General features: G+C 32.5%; 2 protein-coding genes across 2 annotated transcripts; both read right to left on the reverse strand.

The window, feature by feature from the left end:
* Window positions 1–390: 390 nt before the first annotated feature.
* On the reverse strand, window positions 391–7,465 carry LOC125060331 (pre-mRNA 3'-end-processing factor FIP1). The gene is made up of 9 exons (XM_047665205.1): window positions 7,260–7,465; window positions 6,953–7,171; window positions 6,065–6,245; window positions 5,415–5,546; window positions 5,098–5,168; window positions 4,553–4,667; window positions 1,655–1,953; window positions 911–969; window positions 391–623 (listed from the first exon to the last, which is right to left on the reverse strand). The coding sequence occupies exons 1-9, from the start codon at window positions 7,413–7,415 to the stop codon at window positions 458–460; spliced, it is 1,398 nt and encodes a 465-aa protein (XP_047521161.1). The 5' UTR covers window positions 7,416–7,465; the 3' UTR covers window positions 391–457.
* Window positions 7,466–11,983: 4,518 nt separating this feature from the next.
* LOC125060316 lies at window positions 11,984–14,052 on the reverse strand. The gene is made up of 4 exons (XM_047665167.1): window positions 13,592–14,052; window positions 13,395–13,484; window positions 12,850–12,957; window positions 11,984–12,214 (listed from the first exon to the last, which is right to left on the reverse strand). Exons 1-4 carry the CDS (start codon window positions 13,820–13,822, stop codon window positions 12,074–12,076), a joined length of 570 nt encoding a protein of 189 aa, XP_047521123.1. The 5' UTR covers window positions 13,823–14,052; the 3' UTR covers window positions 11,984–12,073.
* Between the last annotated feature and the right edge of the window lie 164 nt (window positions 14,053–14,216).

Genomic DNA, 14,216 nt, shown 5'->3' on the forward strand with positions numbered 1-14,216 from the left:
TATGTTATAAGCTCACTTTTTAAACCATCAAAGTCAATTGTTACACAGCTTCAAACAAAGAGTTTTATTTGACATACCGCCACCAAACTTAATTCTCGCCATGGTGTATTAAAATGTAAAATATAATTTATATTGCATAAAAATAAATAATTTCAAAATGTGTAAATTATTTATACTCAGTTGAAAAAAATGAAACCCAATCGAGTTGGAACATGCCTATAATAATAAATAATTTTGTAAGGTTCAATTCATAAAAACAATAATGCTTTGAAATAAATTCTCAATAATTATTTAATTTTTAAGAATACGTATGTACTGTAAATAAATAAATTCTATTAGAGTTGCGGAAATACCTTTTAATATGTGACAGAATTAAATAAAACGACCTTGAACTCTTATTACAATCTATTATAATTGTAGAAGCTTAAATCTTTATAACAACCATCACAGGCAAGGCCTATTTATCGTCCTCCTTTTCCTTAGATTCCTTAGACTTAGGTTTACTGCTACGTTCACGATCACGTGATCGGTCACGATCACGAGAGCGCTCACGTGGTCGCGGTGACCGTGACCTCGATTTGTGGCGGCGGGATCTCGATCGGGACCTTTCCCGTCTGTAGGATCTGCAATTGTGTAAGTAAAACATTTAGTTATTATTGCATTTATGTTCGATAAAAAGTATAAATACATATTTGTATAAGGGACTGAAGAGAAAGAAAGAGATTAAGAATAATAATACTAAAATAAAAATTACTGTAATGAAGTCAAACAATAAATTTAATTGATTATAAAATAGGTTAACAACCGAATCTATTGCAGTTAAATTCGTTAAACAAGTTTAATTCATAATGTGTAGGTATTTTACTCCATTAACTACAAAGAATGATGAATAGGAAGAGAGATGTCTTACTTTTCACGAGACCTATCCGGTTTGATTGATCGCGATCTTTCCCGATGTTCTCTTTCGTCCTGAAAATTAATAAATTATAATAACAATCAAAACTCTATATAGCGACGATGAAGGGGCAGTTATTGTTTTATAGAAAGAATATTATTATTTATTTTTAGATTTTGTTTAGTATTGCATAATGCATCTAGGTGTTATATCATGTATATGTAATTTTATGTTTTTTTTTTTAAATTAATTATGCACTTCTTTTACTATACTCTCATTAGTGACTTTTTTTTAAGGTCGCTCGTAAGCAAGAAATCGCTTGTTAGCGATAAAGCCGCCCGTTAACTAATAACTTTTAAATAATAAAGAACACCTTCCAACACTACGCAAACAAATGACTTCTATTTATAAAAAAAAATCAAAAGAGAATTAATTGCTATGTTATTAAATATAATTATAATAATAGACTGGAATAGTCTAGAGACTATGCCAGTATATTTTTTTCTTTCCAAGAATGAACTGCATTACTACTATTTATTGAACACCCATATAGTAAAATAATAATAAAGTGTCTGAGAGTATAGAGAACCGACGTTTATGCGACCTAATATCGTATTTAATTGGCACTTCATTTAATTTATCAAAAAAAAATATAATTAAAAATATACTATCAAAAAAATAATTTAGCACTACAACAACACCCAAGATCCAAGGAAGAAGTACGGTAATAAATAACAGTACAGTAATTGCAAAATGTACCTCTTCTCTTCTATCCCTATCCCGACGGTCTCTTTCTTCACGTTCCCGAATGCGATCGCGGTCACGGTCACGATCACGATCTCTGTCACGATCACGTTCGCGGTCATGAACGTGCATGGGCGGAGGATGCGGCCTATATGGGGAAAATGTAGCTCCCATCGGGTGCGGCGGAGCGCCCATATGGGGCGGGGCCATGGTGGGCGCAACTCCTATCGGAGGCACCATTGCCGGAGGAGCCATGGGACCGGGGGTCAGCTCCTTTATTTCAGTAGGTGCCCATCCAGTCTGTTCGGGTGCACCTGAAAATTTTTGTTACATGTTTTAATTCTTTTAAATAATTAATAAAACATTTTACTAATTAAAAATAATTGAATTAAAAAAAAACACAATCTTGTCCTTACGGGTAACCTTAAAGACAAGAATGCATAACCCATGAAAAAAAATTACTGTGTATTTAATTAGGAAAATCTAAATTACATTAAAAAAATACAAAAAATTAACTAACTAATAATAATATAATAATCTTTATTGACATATTTGTAATTACAGAAATCCTATGAAGACTCTGACACCTAAACTAGGCTTTAGTGCCTGTATCTCAGGAGTCAGTGGCTTCTCCCAATATAATTCGTAACAAGTGTCAAGAGAGCTTATTCAAGATTTTACAAGACAATACTTTTTATAGACATTTGTAAATTCCAGATATTACATCTAATTATATTCTTACACATAATATACTTAAACAAAAATAACATATATTGAAAAAAATGTTTCAGTATAAATTACAATGAATATAATAGGTAATAAAATAGGTACATACACATAAAATACTAAAATACATAAATATACATAATACATAAATATACATAATTATACATTTTACATATGGGTATATGTAACACTAGTATAAATATATAAATTATACACATAATTAATGAATCAAAATAACTAAAATATTATTGTAGCATGTTAGTTAAATAGATCTTCTGTTTCCTCATAATTTAGGGACAAAAGCCAAGTCTTAACAATTGATTTGCAGTCATGTAGTGAAAGAGGGTAGAAATTTAATTTTTTGTTTATTTTATTATATAGAAAGACTGAGAGATATGCTCGTTGTCGCCTTGCGAAGGTAGTACGGAATTTTGCTGTGGGGAGTACATTTGGTATACAGCGTTTGTTACTGCAAACCTCTGGGTTATAAGGGGTATGGACATGTTGTTTGGCTATTATATTAAAGACGAATAACTGTCTAACACTGAGGAGCTCACACTGTTTATATAAAAGTGTGGTTGAAAATCTGTAGGGTTTGAAAGTCATTACTTTTAGTAAAGATCTGTGGGCTCTTTCAAGCTGAATTAGATGTGACTTGCACGCTCCACCCCACACGCTCACGCAGTATCCAATAACCGATTTTACTAAGGCAAAGTAAACAGTGCGGAGTAGTTCAAATTCCGCGGCATAACGTAATTTTTTGAATGTCCAGATTAGTTTTCGCGTGCGTGCCGTTATAATCTCAATGTGAGGAAGCCAACTCAATTTATTATCTAATTCGATACCGAGGTATTTAATGGTATTGGATTTTGTTATATTAATGCAAGTACAATTGCGCTCAGAGACACATATGTGTATTTTAAGATTAATATCAGTCATATGGGAATTAATAGTTTGGAACTGAATATACGAAGTTTTAGAAATATTTAAAGTAAGTAAAAAAACTACTATAGGCACTAACAAATAATATATATAGGCACGTTAGAGCGAGTAAAACTCATGATGGAACACTTTGCAGCATTAAAAAAATAAATCAGTGGCGCTACAACCTCTTTAGGTCTTGGCCTCAGATTTCTGAATCTGTTTCATGATCATTTTTAAATCTAAAAGAGGCAAATAGGTGATCAGCCTCCAGTGCCTGACACACGCCGTTGACTTTTTGGGTCTAAGACATGTCGGTTTCCTCCCGATGTTTTCCTTCACCGTTCGAGCAAATGTTAAATGCGCACAGAGAAAGAAAGTCCATTGGTGCACAGCCGGGGATCGAACCTACGACCACTACGAGCCAACACTGCTCTTGCAGCATTAAAACTCTGCATATAAAAGATACAGGTATTGGTTACATAAACTAAAAACAAGAAACATAACCGCCAAATAATTATTAGTAAATGTCGTCTTGTGCTCCATTATACATAAAAAGATTTAAAGATCTCCTAGAGTAAACCGTGAATTCCTAGATGACATCATAATACTATTGTCTTACGAGAGTGTAAACAACTGTAATTATCCAAACCAGATAATTTTGTCTGTCCGCTCAGCCAGTATCTTTATACAGCTAACTCTTTACAGGTACACGTTATACAGCTTATGAATGATTAGCATATATGTAGTTTATGAATACAGTAAAATCTCTTTATTCGCGGGGTATACGTTTCATAAATATGCCGCGAATACAGAAACCGTGAATACAGAATGGTAATTTATACGGGTTTATACGTTCCTAGGTGCCAAAATAAATCTTCATCTTGCGATTCAAGCAATTCCTGAATGTCACTTGATTCTGTCTGTTCGAACCCATCTCGTCCTATTCCATTTGCAATTTCGGCTATGTTTGCAGTCAAAGTTTGAACTTGCACGAATTCTTCGTCATTTTCCGCAGTCAGAGCAGGCCATAGTTTTTTCCAGCATGACTTCAATGTGTGTGGTTTCAGTTCGTCCAATGATTCTTTTATGTTTACGATGCATTTTGCTATGTCAAATTTCTTCCAGCAACTTTCATGTCAGGATTACACTCCATATTATCTATATGATATTGCGTTAAACACCTATTGGAATTTTGTATGAAATTTTAGATCCGCGAATAAAGGAAGCGCGAATAGGGAGCTTTTACTGTATATATATACATACCCCAGACTGGCTCCTGATAGTTATGAGGTGGGTAAAAGTGTTCCGGCGGTTGGAAGTAATCCGTGGGTGGAGCTCCCGTGCCTCGACCGTACTCGCGGCGCTCGGCAGTCATTACCTGCGTTAAATATATTATTTAAATAATAATCAAAACTTTATTAAATTATTCTTAAGATTATAATTGACAGTGTAGCATGTAGCAGCAAAAAATATTAATATCTAACAATTGTTCATATAAAACTGACATTGTAATATGCCAAAATCGAGTTGACAAAAACTGATGTGATTTATTGTAAAGTTGTACGTTGTACGAATGTACGTTTAAAAAATATCTTTATGTACTCGGCAAAAGGTTTGCTCATAGTATGTATGTATATGTTAATATTATATCTCAATATATATAAATTACGTGTCACTGATATCAATCAAATTTGCACACTGTTCTCCTACCGTTTCCTTTGAATTGTTTGCTACTATGTAATATAAGAGAAACCTTAGCCACAGAATTGCTTGGCCGGTCTGCTAGTGTTGATATAAATCATTCAAACCTGAATTGTATTTTCTCTTGATTGATAATTATTCTGCATTGGAGGTGGCCCATCATCATGTCTTACAGGACCTGGTAGTTAAATAGAAATACACAAATTAAAATTTGTAACTAACTAACATACCAGCAACCCTTAGAACAAGTTATTCTTAAATGAAATTTTCTAATATTGGGTTAGAAATTGAACAAGTTAAACTGCAAACAATTAACATATTTCATTTCCATATCTGATCATACCTAAATCTGATGAAATCTTAAATTCACTAAATTAATTTTATTATTTAATCATTAATTAATTTTAACAATATAATTAAACACCTGTGGGTCTTCTCATTTCAGGTGCAGTGGGTCCAACATGCAAGCCGACACCTGCTTCGTTGACCCGCATACGCCTCTGTCGCTCACAATAAGCACTCCATGTAACCTCGTTGAAACCATAATTGAAATAATCTGTAAAAATTACCAAATTTATATTTAATGATGTTTCAACCATTAGTGACTGCTAAGATATGTATGTAAGTTGTCACATTCTACTATGTCCTTTGCAAATTCATCTTATGAATTTAAATCATATCATAAATTATTTAATTATAATCATAATTAAATCATATCATAAATATATTTTAAAAAACCATAATTACTCAGTTGACAACGAGAAGTAATAATGTGGTTTATCATTTCAAGCTCTCAATATATAAAATATTTGTGAAGGGGCAGCAATTAGTAGGAGGTAAATATATAAACCATGGTAGTTGACAAAAAGGTCCATTATAACATAAACCACATATTCAGTCATGAAAGCCTGCAGTTTTTGTATGTTTATATTTAAAATCCACCTATTAAAAAACAATCTATGTAAGAAAATTTAAGCATTATTTTATTCTAGTTATTACAATTATTTTTAGTTACTTTCTTAAAACATTTTACTTTATATTCATTCAATAGTTTAACGTTTTGGAAAGAGTTACCTGAGATATCAGCACCAGGTTTGTTCCATGGTTTATCTTCAATAGTGTCAATGTTAAACTCAAGTGCTGGCACTCCATTAATGCTACCGGGACCCTCGAGATCTTCAAGATTGACTTTGCCGCCAGCTGTGGGGCCTGGTCGTGTTTTCTCACCACCTGATGCTACTAATCCAACTCCTCGCTGAAATTATTTAAAGCTTTTTCCTGGTCCCTCAACTACACAAAATGTACCGTAATGTAAATGTATGTATATTTGTTTGACTAATTGGTTATTGAATACTTTAAAGAAAACACTTTTTTACCGGATTGAAGTTATGTATTATTATAAATTTACAATGATTTTACATATGTAAAATTATAATAATACTTCAATCCGGTAAAAAAAGGGGTTTCTTAAAATATGTAAAAGTTATGTCAATAAAAGACAATAGGTACTTTATAAGAAATTAAGATAAATTTGTCGAATCACAGCTCTACCAAAAAACAGCTCCAAACTTTTTTTATTGTTCTTTCCGACTCGTATGTAGTACCCCAATATTAAGGAGGCGCATGCCTTTGGATCCCTTAAAATATTTAAAAAACTGATATTACATGCATGATGTAAATGATATTCTCTCAGTTCCCAGTGGGTTCCAGTGAATTACATTAGGTTAGGCTAAAAATTTGTACCTTCTTTCATTTCACAAATCATGATGTTTTTATTAATTTCTATGAGGTTAAAGAGCCTGCTCCACCACATTATTGCATGGTACACTATTGCAGTGATGAAAATATATAGAAAAAAATTTGGAGCTGACTTAAGGTGGAGCCGTGATTCGACAAATTTACATGTATAAAAAGATGTTTTGTTGTATATAGGGAAGGTGGAATTTTTAGATGAAATAATACCTTGATATTTAAGCTAGCATATGCCTGAGGGCCAGACTTAATCTCTCCAATAGTAACTTTGACATCGTCGCTATCATCAGAGTCAGAATCTCCATTGTCTTGACTATCGGCATCTCCATTTGTCTCGCCAGCTTCCTCACGTTCCACTTCACCAAAATGTTCATCATTAAAATGTGAATCATCATTACCTTCTTCTTCTGGTTCTTTATCTTCTTGCTCCTACAAATAAATTATTATATTTTATATTAATACAGTAGTAAATAAAGATGCATTTTAAACATAGGTTATAAAAAAAATCAAAACATACCCCAGTTTCACCTATAGAAGTTGTTTGTTGTTTACCAGTTTCAGGAGCTTTCTGTTGCCCTTCGGCATCTTCATTTTGGTCAGTGTTAGATTCGCCATACAACCACGAATCATCATTTTCATCATTATTTGTTGTTTCAACAGCAGCGTCTGCCATTTTAAAACGATCATAGAAAACAGTCACACTGTCATGAGTGTCACAGTAATATACAGTGTACGGCAAAAAAGGCACAGTCACACTACAGACTACAGAGACCAGAGTACAGAGGCACAGATAACAATCATTAAGAATAGGCTATACAGCTGTATATACAGTGCGTTTTCCAATTACAGCACTAGAGCGCATTATGCGGCATAATGCTCAACGTTGAATCTTCCAACTACAGCAACGCTTCGCACAATTGAGCACTCTCAAAACGTATGCTCTCGCATGCTTCTCGCAATCAATACCAACACAGTGACAGAAAATTTACCAGTGTTTTTCTTTAAGTTGGCATTTATCGAAATTTTCGTTAGTAAAATTATTTATTGTTGAAAAATTTGTAAGGCTTTCGTTTCGTCGTAGATTTTAAAAATAATTAAAGTTATTTCAAACTGCTAAAAAAAATAAATATAAGTATGGATGAAGGTATAAATAGTTACTTTTTTTATATTCCACATTTAAAATATGAATACAATTTTATTTTAAAATTCGGATCTGTAAACAAATTTAATTTACAGGATTATACTTTTGTAAACATTGCAATGGTTTTGAAAAAGTATATAATTTTTTTAGAAATCATTTAAAAAAAAATACTCAAAACGTAAGTAAATGATGTAAACTTCTTACATGAAACTAAATATTTTACTGTTAATTTAGCTTGTTAAAACCTTATATTCTTTAAAGGTTTTCTCTTATTTCAGTAAAAAAATGTTAATGAAATAATTTGATTATTAAAATAAGCGTAAAAAGTTTTCAACCAATAATTATTGTTAACAACATTATTAATACCTACATTAATGAGGTTGCTAACTCTATTCAGAACTTTTTTTTTTCAACACTGACTTAGCGTACTCTGCTGATGCATTTGAAAACTAATTCACGTTCCAATTAAGCTTCAGCATTATGCGGCATTGTGCGGCACTGAGTCGCATAATGCTCTGTAATTGGAAAACGCACACAGTAGTCTTTCTAAAGGGGCCTCTACACGGACTACACTTTTAATGAAATATGTGGCAATGTCGCAGCCAACAACTAGCTTAATTAGTTTTTCAATTAACAGCCTAGCCGTTTAACTAACTGAAAGATATTCCACCGCCAAGTTAGTTAGGTCCGCATTTTTGACAACATCGATTCAGTCAACCTCGATAAATAATAATGTAACAGTTAACATGTAGTAACATTTAATTAATAGTGCTATAAAACAATTACTTCGATTGTAAAACACAGCCAAGTTTCCAAAAAATCCAAATAAAATAAACGCAGAAGCACATTCACGTAAATTTGAAAGTAACGGATTTAATTTCTGACAAAATTTACATTCGAAATGGCGGTTTGCATTTATATAATTAATAGAGATTTCACCTAAAATCTATCAACACGAAATTAGGTTAATTTAAATATTTATTATGAAATAATCGATAAATATAAAAAAAAGGGTGCGTGTACTTATGTACGCGCGTAAGAAGTTATACTTCTTTGGCATTATTAAAAATAGTTTGGCTTTGTTCCACCTCCAGTTTTTGAAGTTTCACAGCGATAAGATGACAACTCTTTTTTTGTATTCCATTTAGTGCACTTACACTGATTCATCAATTGTTTTTTGTCTCTTGTCCTTATATTTGCTAGATTAAATCAGAAAAATTACATGTTTTAATTAAACAATGTGGTCACTTTTTTAATCAAAACATTACTCGATAATAATAATACATACGGATAGTTAACCTCAATTGTATTGAAGCACTTTGATGGACTTTGATGATCAGGTTGATGAGCACAGTTTTTTCACAAATATTAATTAGTATTGGTTTAAATATTCAATTTAAATCACTTCTGATTATAATTCAAAAAGCATTGCTAAATTTAAAAAATAATTAAAACTCCTTTATTTGTTTAAAAGGTAAATGACAAATGTCATTATGGTCATTCAAAATTCTTGGCATACGAACTTCACGCATATTCTATTTCTTTTTACTTGTAGATTGTCTTATTCCTATCTCGCTCGCGCACGCTATAATCACACTCCTAATTTTGTGTCACAGGTGCGCGCGCATTGTAAAATTTCACTCTCATAAATTTTTCATAACGCGCCTAAAGAAGTATAACTTCAAAAATCGATTATTTTTTATTCATCGATTTTTCCTGCAAAAAGCAATCGATTAATTAAATTTGTTTTTTTATGCAGAATGTCACATCTCTTATAACCAATAGAAAAGTAGAAAATGTTTACGAATTTCAATACATTCCACAAAATTTTTAATATTTTTTTAAGTATAAAAAAAATATTCCGGCAGAAAAATCACTTAGAGGTGTTCCAATCAAGGTCCGATCCCCTGAGACACCTACATAATCAGTATCATCAAATTCGGGTGATATATTTCTAAATCGTTACCCAAATTCACATTATTGTTATCACTACCATTGAGTTTGAAAAATTTTCATGAAAATTTGGATCAAACACTCATCACAAGTTGTGGTTTGCCGACGCCCTATTGACAGAGTTTCGTTTCGACTTTGATAGTGGCAGAAAGTGGAATTAACTTTAATTTAACAGTCGACAGGCTAGGCAAGTAATGAAACGTCATCGATCCAAGTCATTTGCCTAGCTGTTAAATCAACTGGCTGAACATCTATCAGGCCGCTACTTAAACGGCTAGGCTGTTAATTAAACGGCTAATTAAGCTAGTTGGCTGCGACAGCTACATAATTGCTGACTATATTCCGAAAATATATAAAACATTTAAATGCAGCACATAGCTGAAAAATGTATATCCCGGCAATATTTCTGCAACAGTATATGGCTTATAATTTTGTATTTACATGGTCTACATACATGGCTTGTATCTATGGCTTCGATGGTAGACAAACTCATACGCGTAGCAGCAGTTTATATTGTTTTAAAAGCAAAGTCAAAAAAAAAAAAAAACTAAGAAAAATGTGGATTCGACCTTAATTCAATAGGCGTGATACATTCGATATTTTAAGTCTAGAATTAAGACTCGATGAACAATTATTTCAAAACTTTACACGAATGTCAAAGAGTGGCTTTGATTACATTATTCACAAGTATGGACCAATGATACAAAGAAGAGATGCTAACACGAGAAAAGCTATACCTGTTGTTACAAGATTAGCTATAACTCTACGATTTTTAGCATAAAATAGGCCGTAAAGCGAGACAGCAATAATATGGCTGAGAAATATTGCAGTAATTTCGATTGCAAAGCGGCCATACGGATGGGACACTTAACATTCATCGGATATACAAAAAATATTTGGCAATATATCCCGGCCATACTAAAAATATTGCTAAGTATTAAGTACATAGTCTAGCCGTAAATGCTGGCTGATGTTACCAAACACACCCTTGCAGCTATGCATTTTCGTGAAAATATAGCCCGTCTAAGAGCCCCTTCATAGAATATACATGGTCATAAATAAATTAATAAATAAAATACAAAAAAAAACTTTTTTGTATTATAGTCGAATTAACGATGACGTACCATGCTTGTAAGCAATGTCTATTTGATCTGATTTTACTGTGCAGTAGGAGAGTAGATTGGAGGAATTCAGATTTCAGAAGGAAAAATAAGAACTTAATACCGGGAGATAGTGTCACAAAATAGTGGGTCATTAGTACCAGTATGCCGGTTCTTTAGGGGTCTTACGAGTATTACGCAATGAAAAAAAAAGAGCGTGTACTTATGTACGCGTATTAGAAGTTATACTTCTTTGGCATTATTAAAAATAGTTTTTGATTGCATGCAAATAATTAATTACAATTAAATAATCAAAGACTGGAAAAGGAGTCATTATAGTCAATAAAGTTCAGTTTACATTTGAAAAATTAAATAAATAAATATTATCTCTACATTCTATTCTCATACATTTAGTGTAACTTTAAATTATGTCCAATGCCGTAGCATCTTCCGTGAGCAACTTCATTCTGTTAATTTTATGTCACGGTGCGCGCGCATCGTAAAATTTCACTCTCATCAATTTTTCATAACGCGCCTAAAGAAGTATAACTTCAAATGAAAAATGATGGTCATAGCGCTGGTACCGGCGGCCCAATCGCGTGGGCGTTAGTCGAGATGAATTACGAGTGTTAAACGATAGTCCATAAAAAAAATAAGAGGCGGTAGTGTCATGCCCCATACTTCTCTGGTGTGACTTACAGCCCGCCATACCGATGCGAGTGCGTTAATTTAAAAAAAAAACAACCATTTGTACCATGCTAATTTTTGCAAAGTTAATCATAGTCGTGCAGCCATTTACGGAAATCACCATGCCATACTTTTCAGACGGTTCCAAATGGCCGCCATACCACCGAAAATCAGCTGGTTTTTTTTGCCAAACGATTTGTACCACTATTGCATTTGGATTTTTGGAAAATATTTGATAAAATGTGACAATTATTATATAGGGGGGAAAAGTGCTGCCATATTGGAGTACATATACGAAAACATGTAAACCACCTCCCTTAACCCCTCCCTCTTAAAAGGCGATGAATGAAACATGATTTATACAGTATAATTCACTTTTCTAATTTATAAAATGAAATAAATAAATCATATAGAAAAATCACAAAACTTTTAAGCTATTCATGAAATGATTTAATCCAATCCATTTCGTCTCCTTGGAAACATTTTTTGCTCAACTTGCTCAACTTTTTGAGCAACATTGGCTAGTTGTTCGGATGCATTTGAAGCTGCAGCACCACATGTTTCTGCTAATTCATGAACTCCTTGGGATACCTAAACAAACAGCATAAAACTGTTACACCACCAATAACATTCTTATTACTAACAAATCAGAATTTAAATCTGTAGAAAATACATTAAACTTATCCCCTATGTAAAAAAATCAGTATAATTGCACAATTCAAAGTACTCATCTGTGTCTCTTTTGTTAACAGCAGAAGCACAATTGGGCAGAAAGAGGTGAAAGAGTATTTTAGTCGAAGAAGTGAAATTAGATTGATTTTTTTAAAATTAATTTTAAAATGGCACTTGCTTAAAGTAAAGTAACTTATAACATAGACCGGGAGATAGTGACACAAAATATTGGTATATTTGTATAAGTATTTTGGTTCTTCAGGTGTCTTATTACGCAATGAAAAAAAGAAAAATGATGGTCAGAGCGCTGGTACCTGCGGCCCAATCGCGTGGTCGTTAGTCGAACTCGTCGGATTATTTACGAGTGTCAAACAATTTGGCCTCGTGATTGGGCCGCGGGTACCAGCGCAATGACCATCCTTTTTCTTTTTTAAATTACGTAATAAGACCCCTGAAGAACCGCCATAATGACCCAATATTTTGTGTCACTATCTCCCGGTCTAACAGCAATACTAAATAAAAATATAACATAAAACAGAAAAAGGTTTACATACAACATCAGCTTCAGCTTTGACTTCTGCTGCTGCAATGTGCATGTTGTTGACAGCTTCTTGCATTTGGGGGACTTGTTGTAGAGCTTCAGATTCTAATACCGGGGCAGCCTTCAAATAAGACAATAATATGATTACTGGTACTTAATATTAATAATGTTAAATATATTAAAATAAAATAAGAGTAATTAAAATTTTATCAATTACCATTCAGGTCAGAAATTTTACTAGGGATATTAATATCCAATCAGGAAAATTTAATTAACCATTGCATATTCATTATAAATAAATCATTTATATTCTTAATGGAAATACTAAATAAGGTAAATTCAAATATTGGTGTTGTTATTTGATAATTTTACACATTTACTTTACCACAATATTTGATATCAGTTGATTTATATCAGGTGAGGAGGAACAGAGGTGCTGCTCTGTCTCCAAGTTTCAACCAATCTAACCACTGGCCGGGGACTCCAGGTTAAGTTGAGTAGTTGCATATCATAACATCAGTACTTTTAGTAAGTTAAAAAAAAAAAAAAAATACTTGCCTGCTTACATCTATGCATACAGTGGCAATGATGTTTAATGACTGGCTCTGCAGCAACTACCTCATGCATATTCATGTTGTTTTGTTGCATCTGGAATTGACAATTTTCAAAATGTTTGTTTATATTTTTATTGCCTTTTTGGTTATTAATATAATAGGTGCAGATTAAATAAGAAATGAATTAGATAAATTACTTACGTTTTCAACAAAATTTGGGTCAGTGTAGTTGTTTAGTTCATTGGCCATGTTTTTAGCTTCAGACAACTTCTCATGACCAGCAGTAGCATTATTTATTGCTTGAGCGGTATTTAACAAATTTGCAGTTACTGTATCACCTTGATGTTGGCCCTCCAGTAACGAATTCGGAGCCAAGCCCAGTTTAGCTTCCAACTGTTCTAGTCTATTTTGTAAAACCGCAATGGGATCCATTATAATTTCACTAAATTATTATTTGTAAAAGGTTTCAACAAAATAAAACTGACGTTGTGTAAAAACAAAAGAAACTCAAACGGGATTTTTTTTTTAAATTTAGAATTAATAAACAGTTACCAGATGAAGTTTCAAGCTTTTTCACAATTAATTCTAAACTCTAAATTCTAATACAACAAATTACAAAATTAACAAATAAGACTTATCATTTGTTACTTGTGAGTTATGACAATACTATCTATTATAGATTAAGTAACAAACACATTAGAAAGATAGATTATAAATAAGAAAAAAGAATTATTATTATCTGTCTTTATTAAAAACAGTTAAAAATTAAAGTTGAAAATAGTCAAAGTCAAACCAGACTGTCATGTGTCACTGACCACTGTGTTTT

The sequence above is a fragment of the Pieris napi genome, chromosome 21, assembly GCF_905475465.1.
Source record: "Pieris napi chromosome 21, ilPieNapi1.2, whole genome shotgun sequence".
Lineage (NCBI taxonomy): Eukaryota > Metazoa > Arthropoda > Insecta > Lepidoptera > Pieridae > Pieris > Pieris napi.

What these genes read in the sequence shown, in the direction of transcription:
- LOC125060331 (XM_047665205.1), bottom strand. Translation starts at nt 7,415, where the DNA reads ATGGCAGACGCTGCTGTTGAAACAACAAATAATGATGAAAATGATGAT. An exon ending in CAAGAGAAAATACAATTCAG is followed by an intron (nt 4,668 to 5,097) that starts GTTTGAATGATT and finishes TATTTAACGCAG; the next exon opens with GTAATGACTGCCGAGCGCCG. An exon ending in ATAGGGATAGAAGAGAAGAG is followed by an intron (nt 970 to 1,654) that starts GTACATTTTGCA and finishes ATTAATTTTCAG; the next exon opens with GACGAAAGAGAACATCGGGA.
- LOC125060316 (XM_047665167.1), bottom strand. Translation starts at nt 13,822, where the DNA reads ATGGATCCCATTGCGGTTTTACAAAATAGACTAGAACAGTTGGAAGCT. An exon ending in ACCCAAATTTTGTTGAAAAC is followed by an intron (nt 13,485 to 13,591) that starts GTAAGTAATTTA and finishes TGTCAATTCCAG; the next exon opens with ATGCAACAAAACAACATGAA. An exon ending in TCAAAGCTGAAGCTGATGTT is followed by an intron (nt 12,215 to 12,849) that starts GTATGTAAACCT and finishes CTGTTTGTTTAG; the next exon opens with GTATCCCAAGGAGTTCATGA.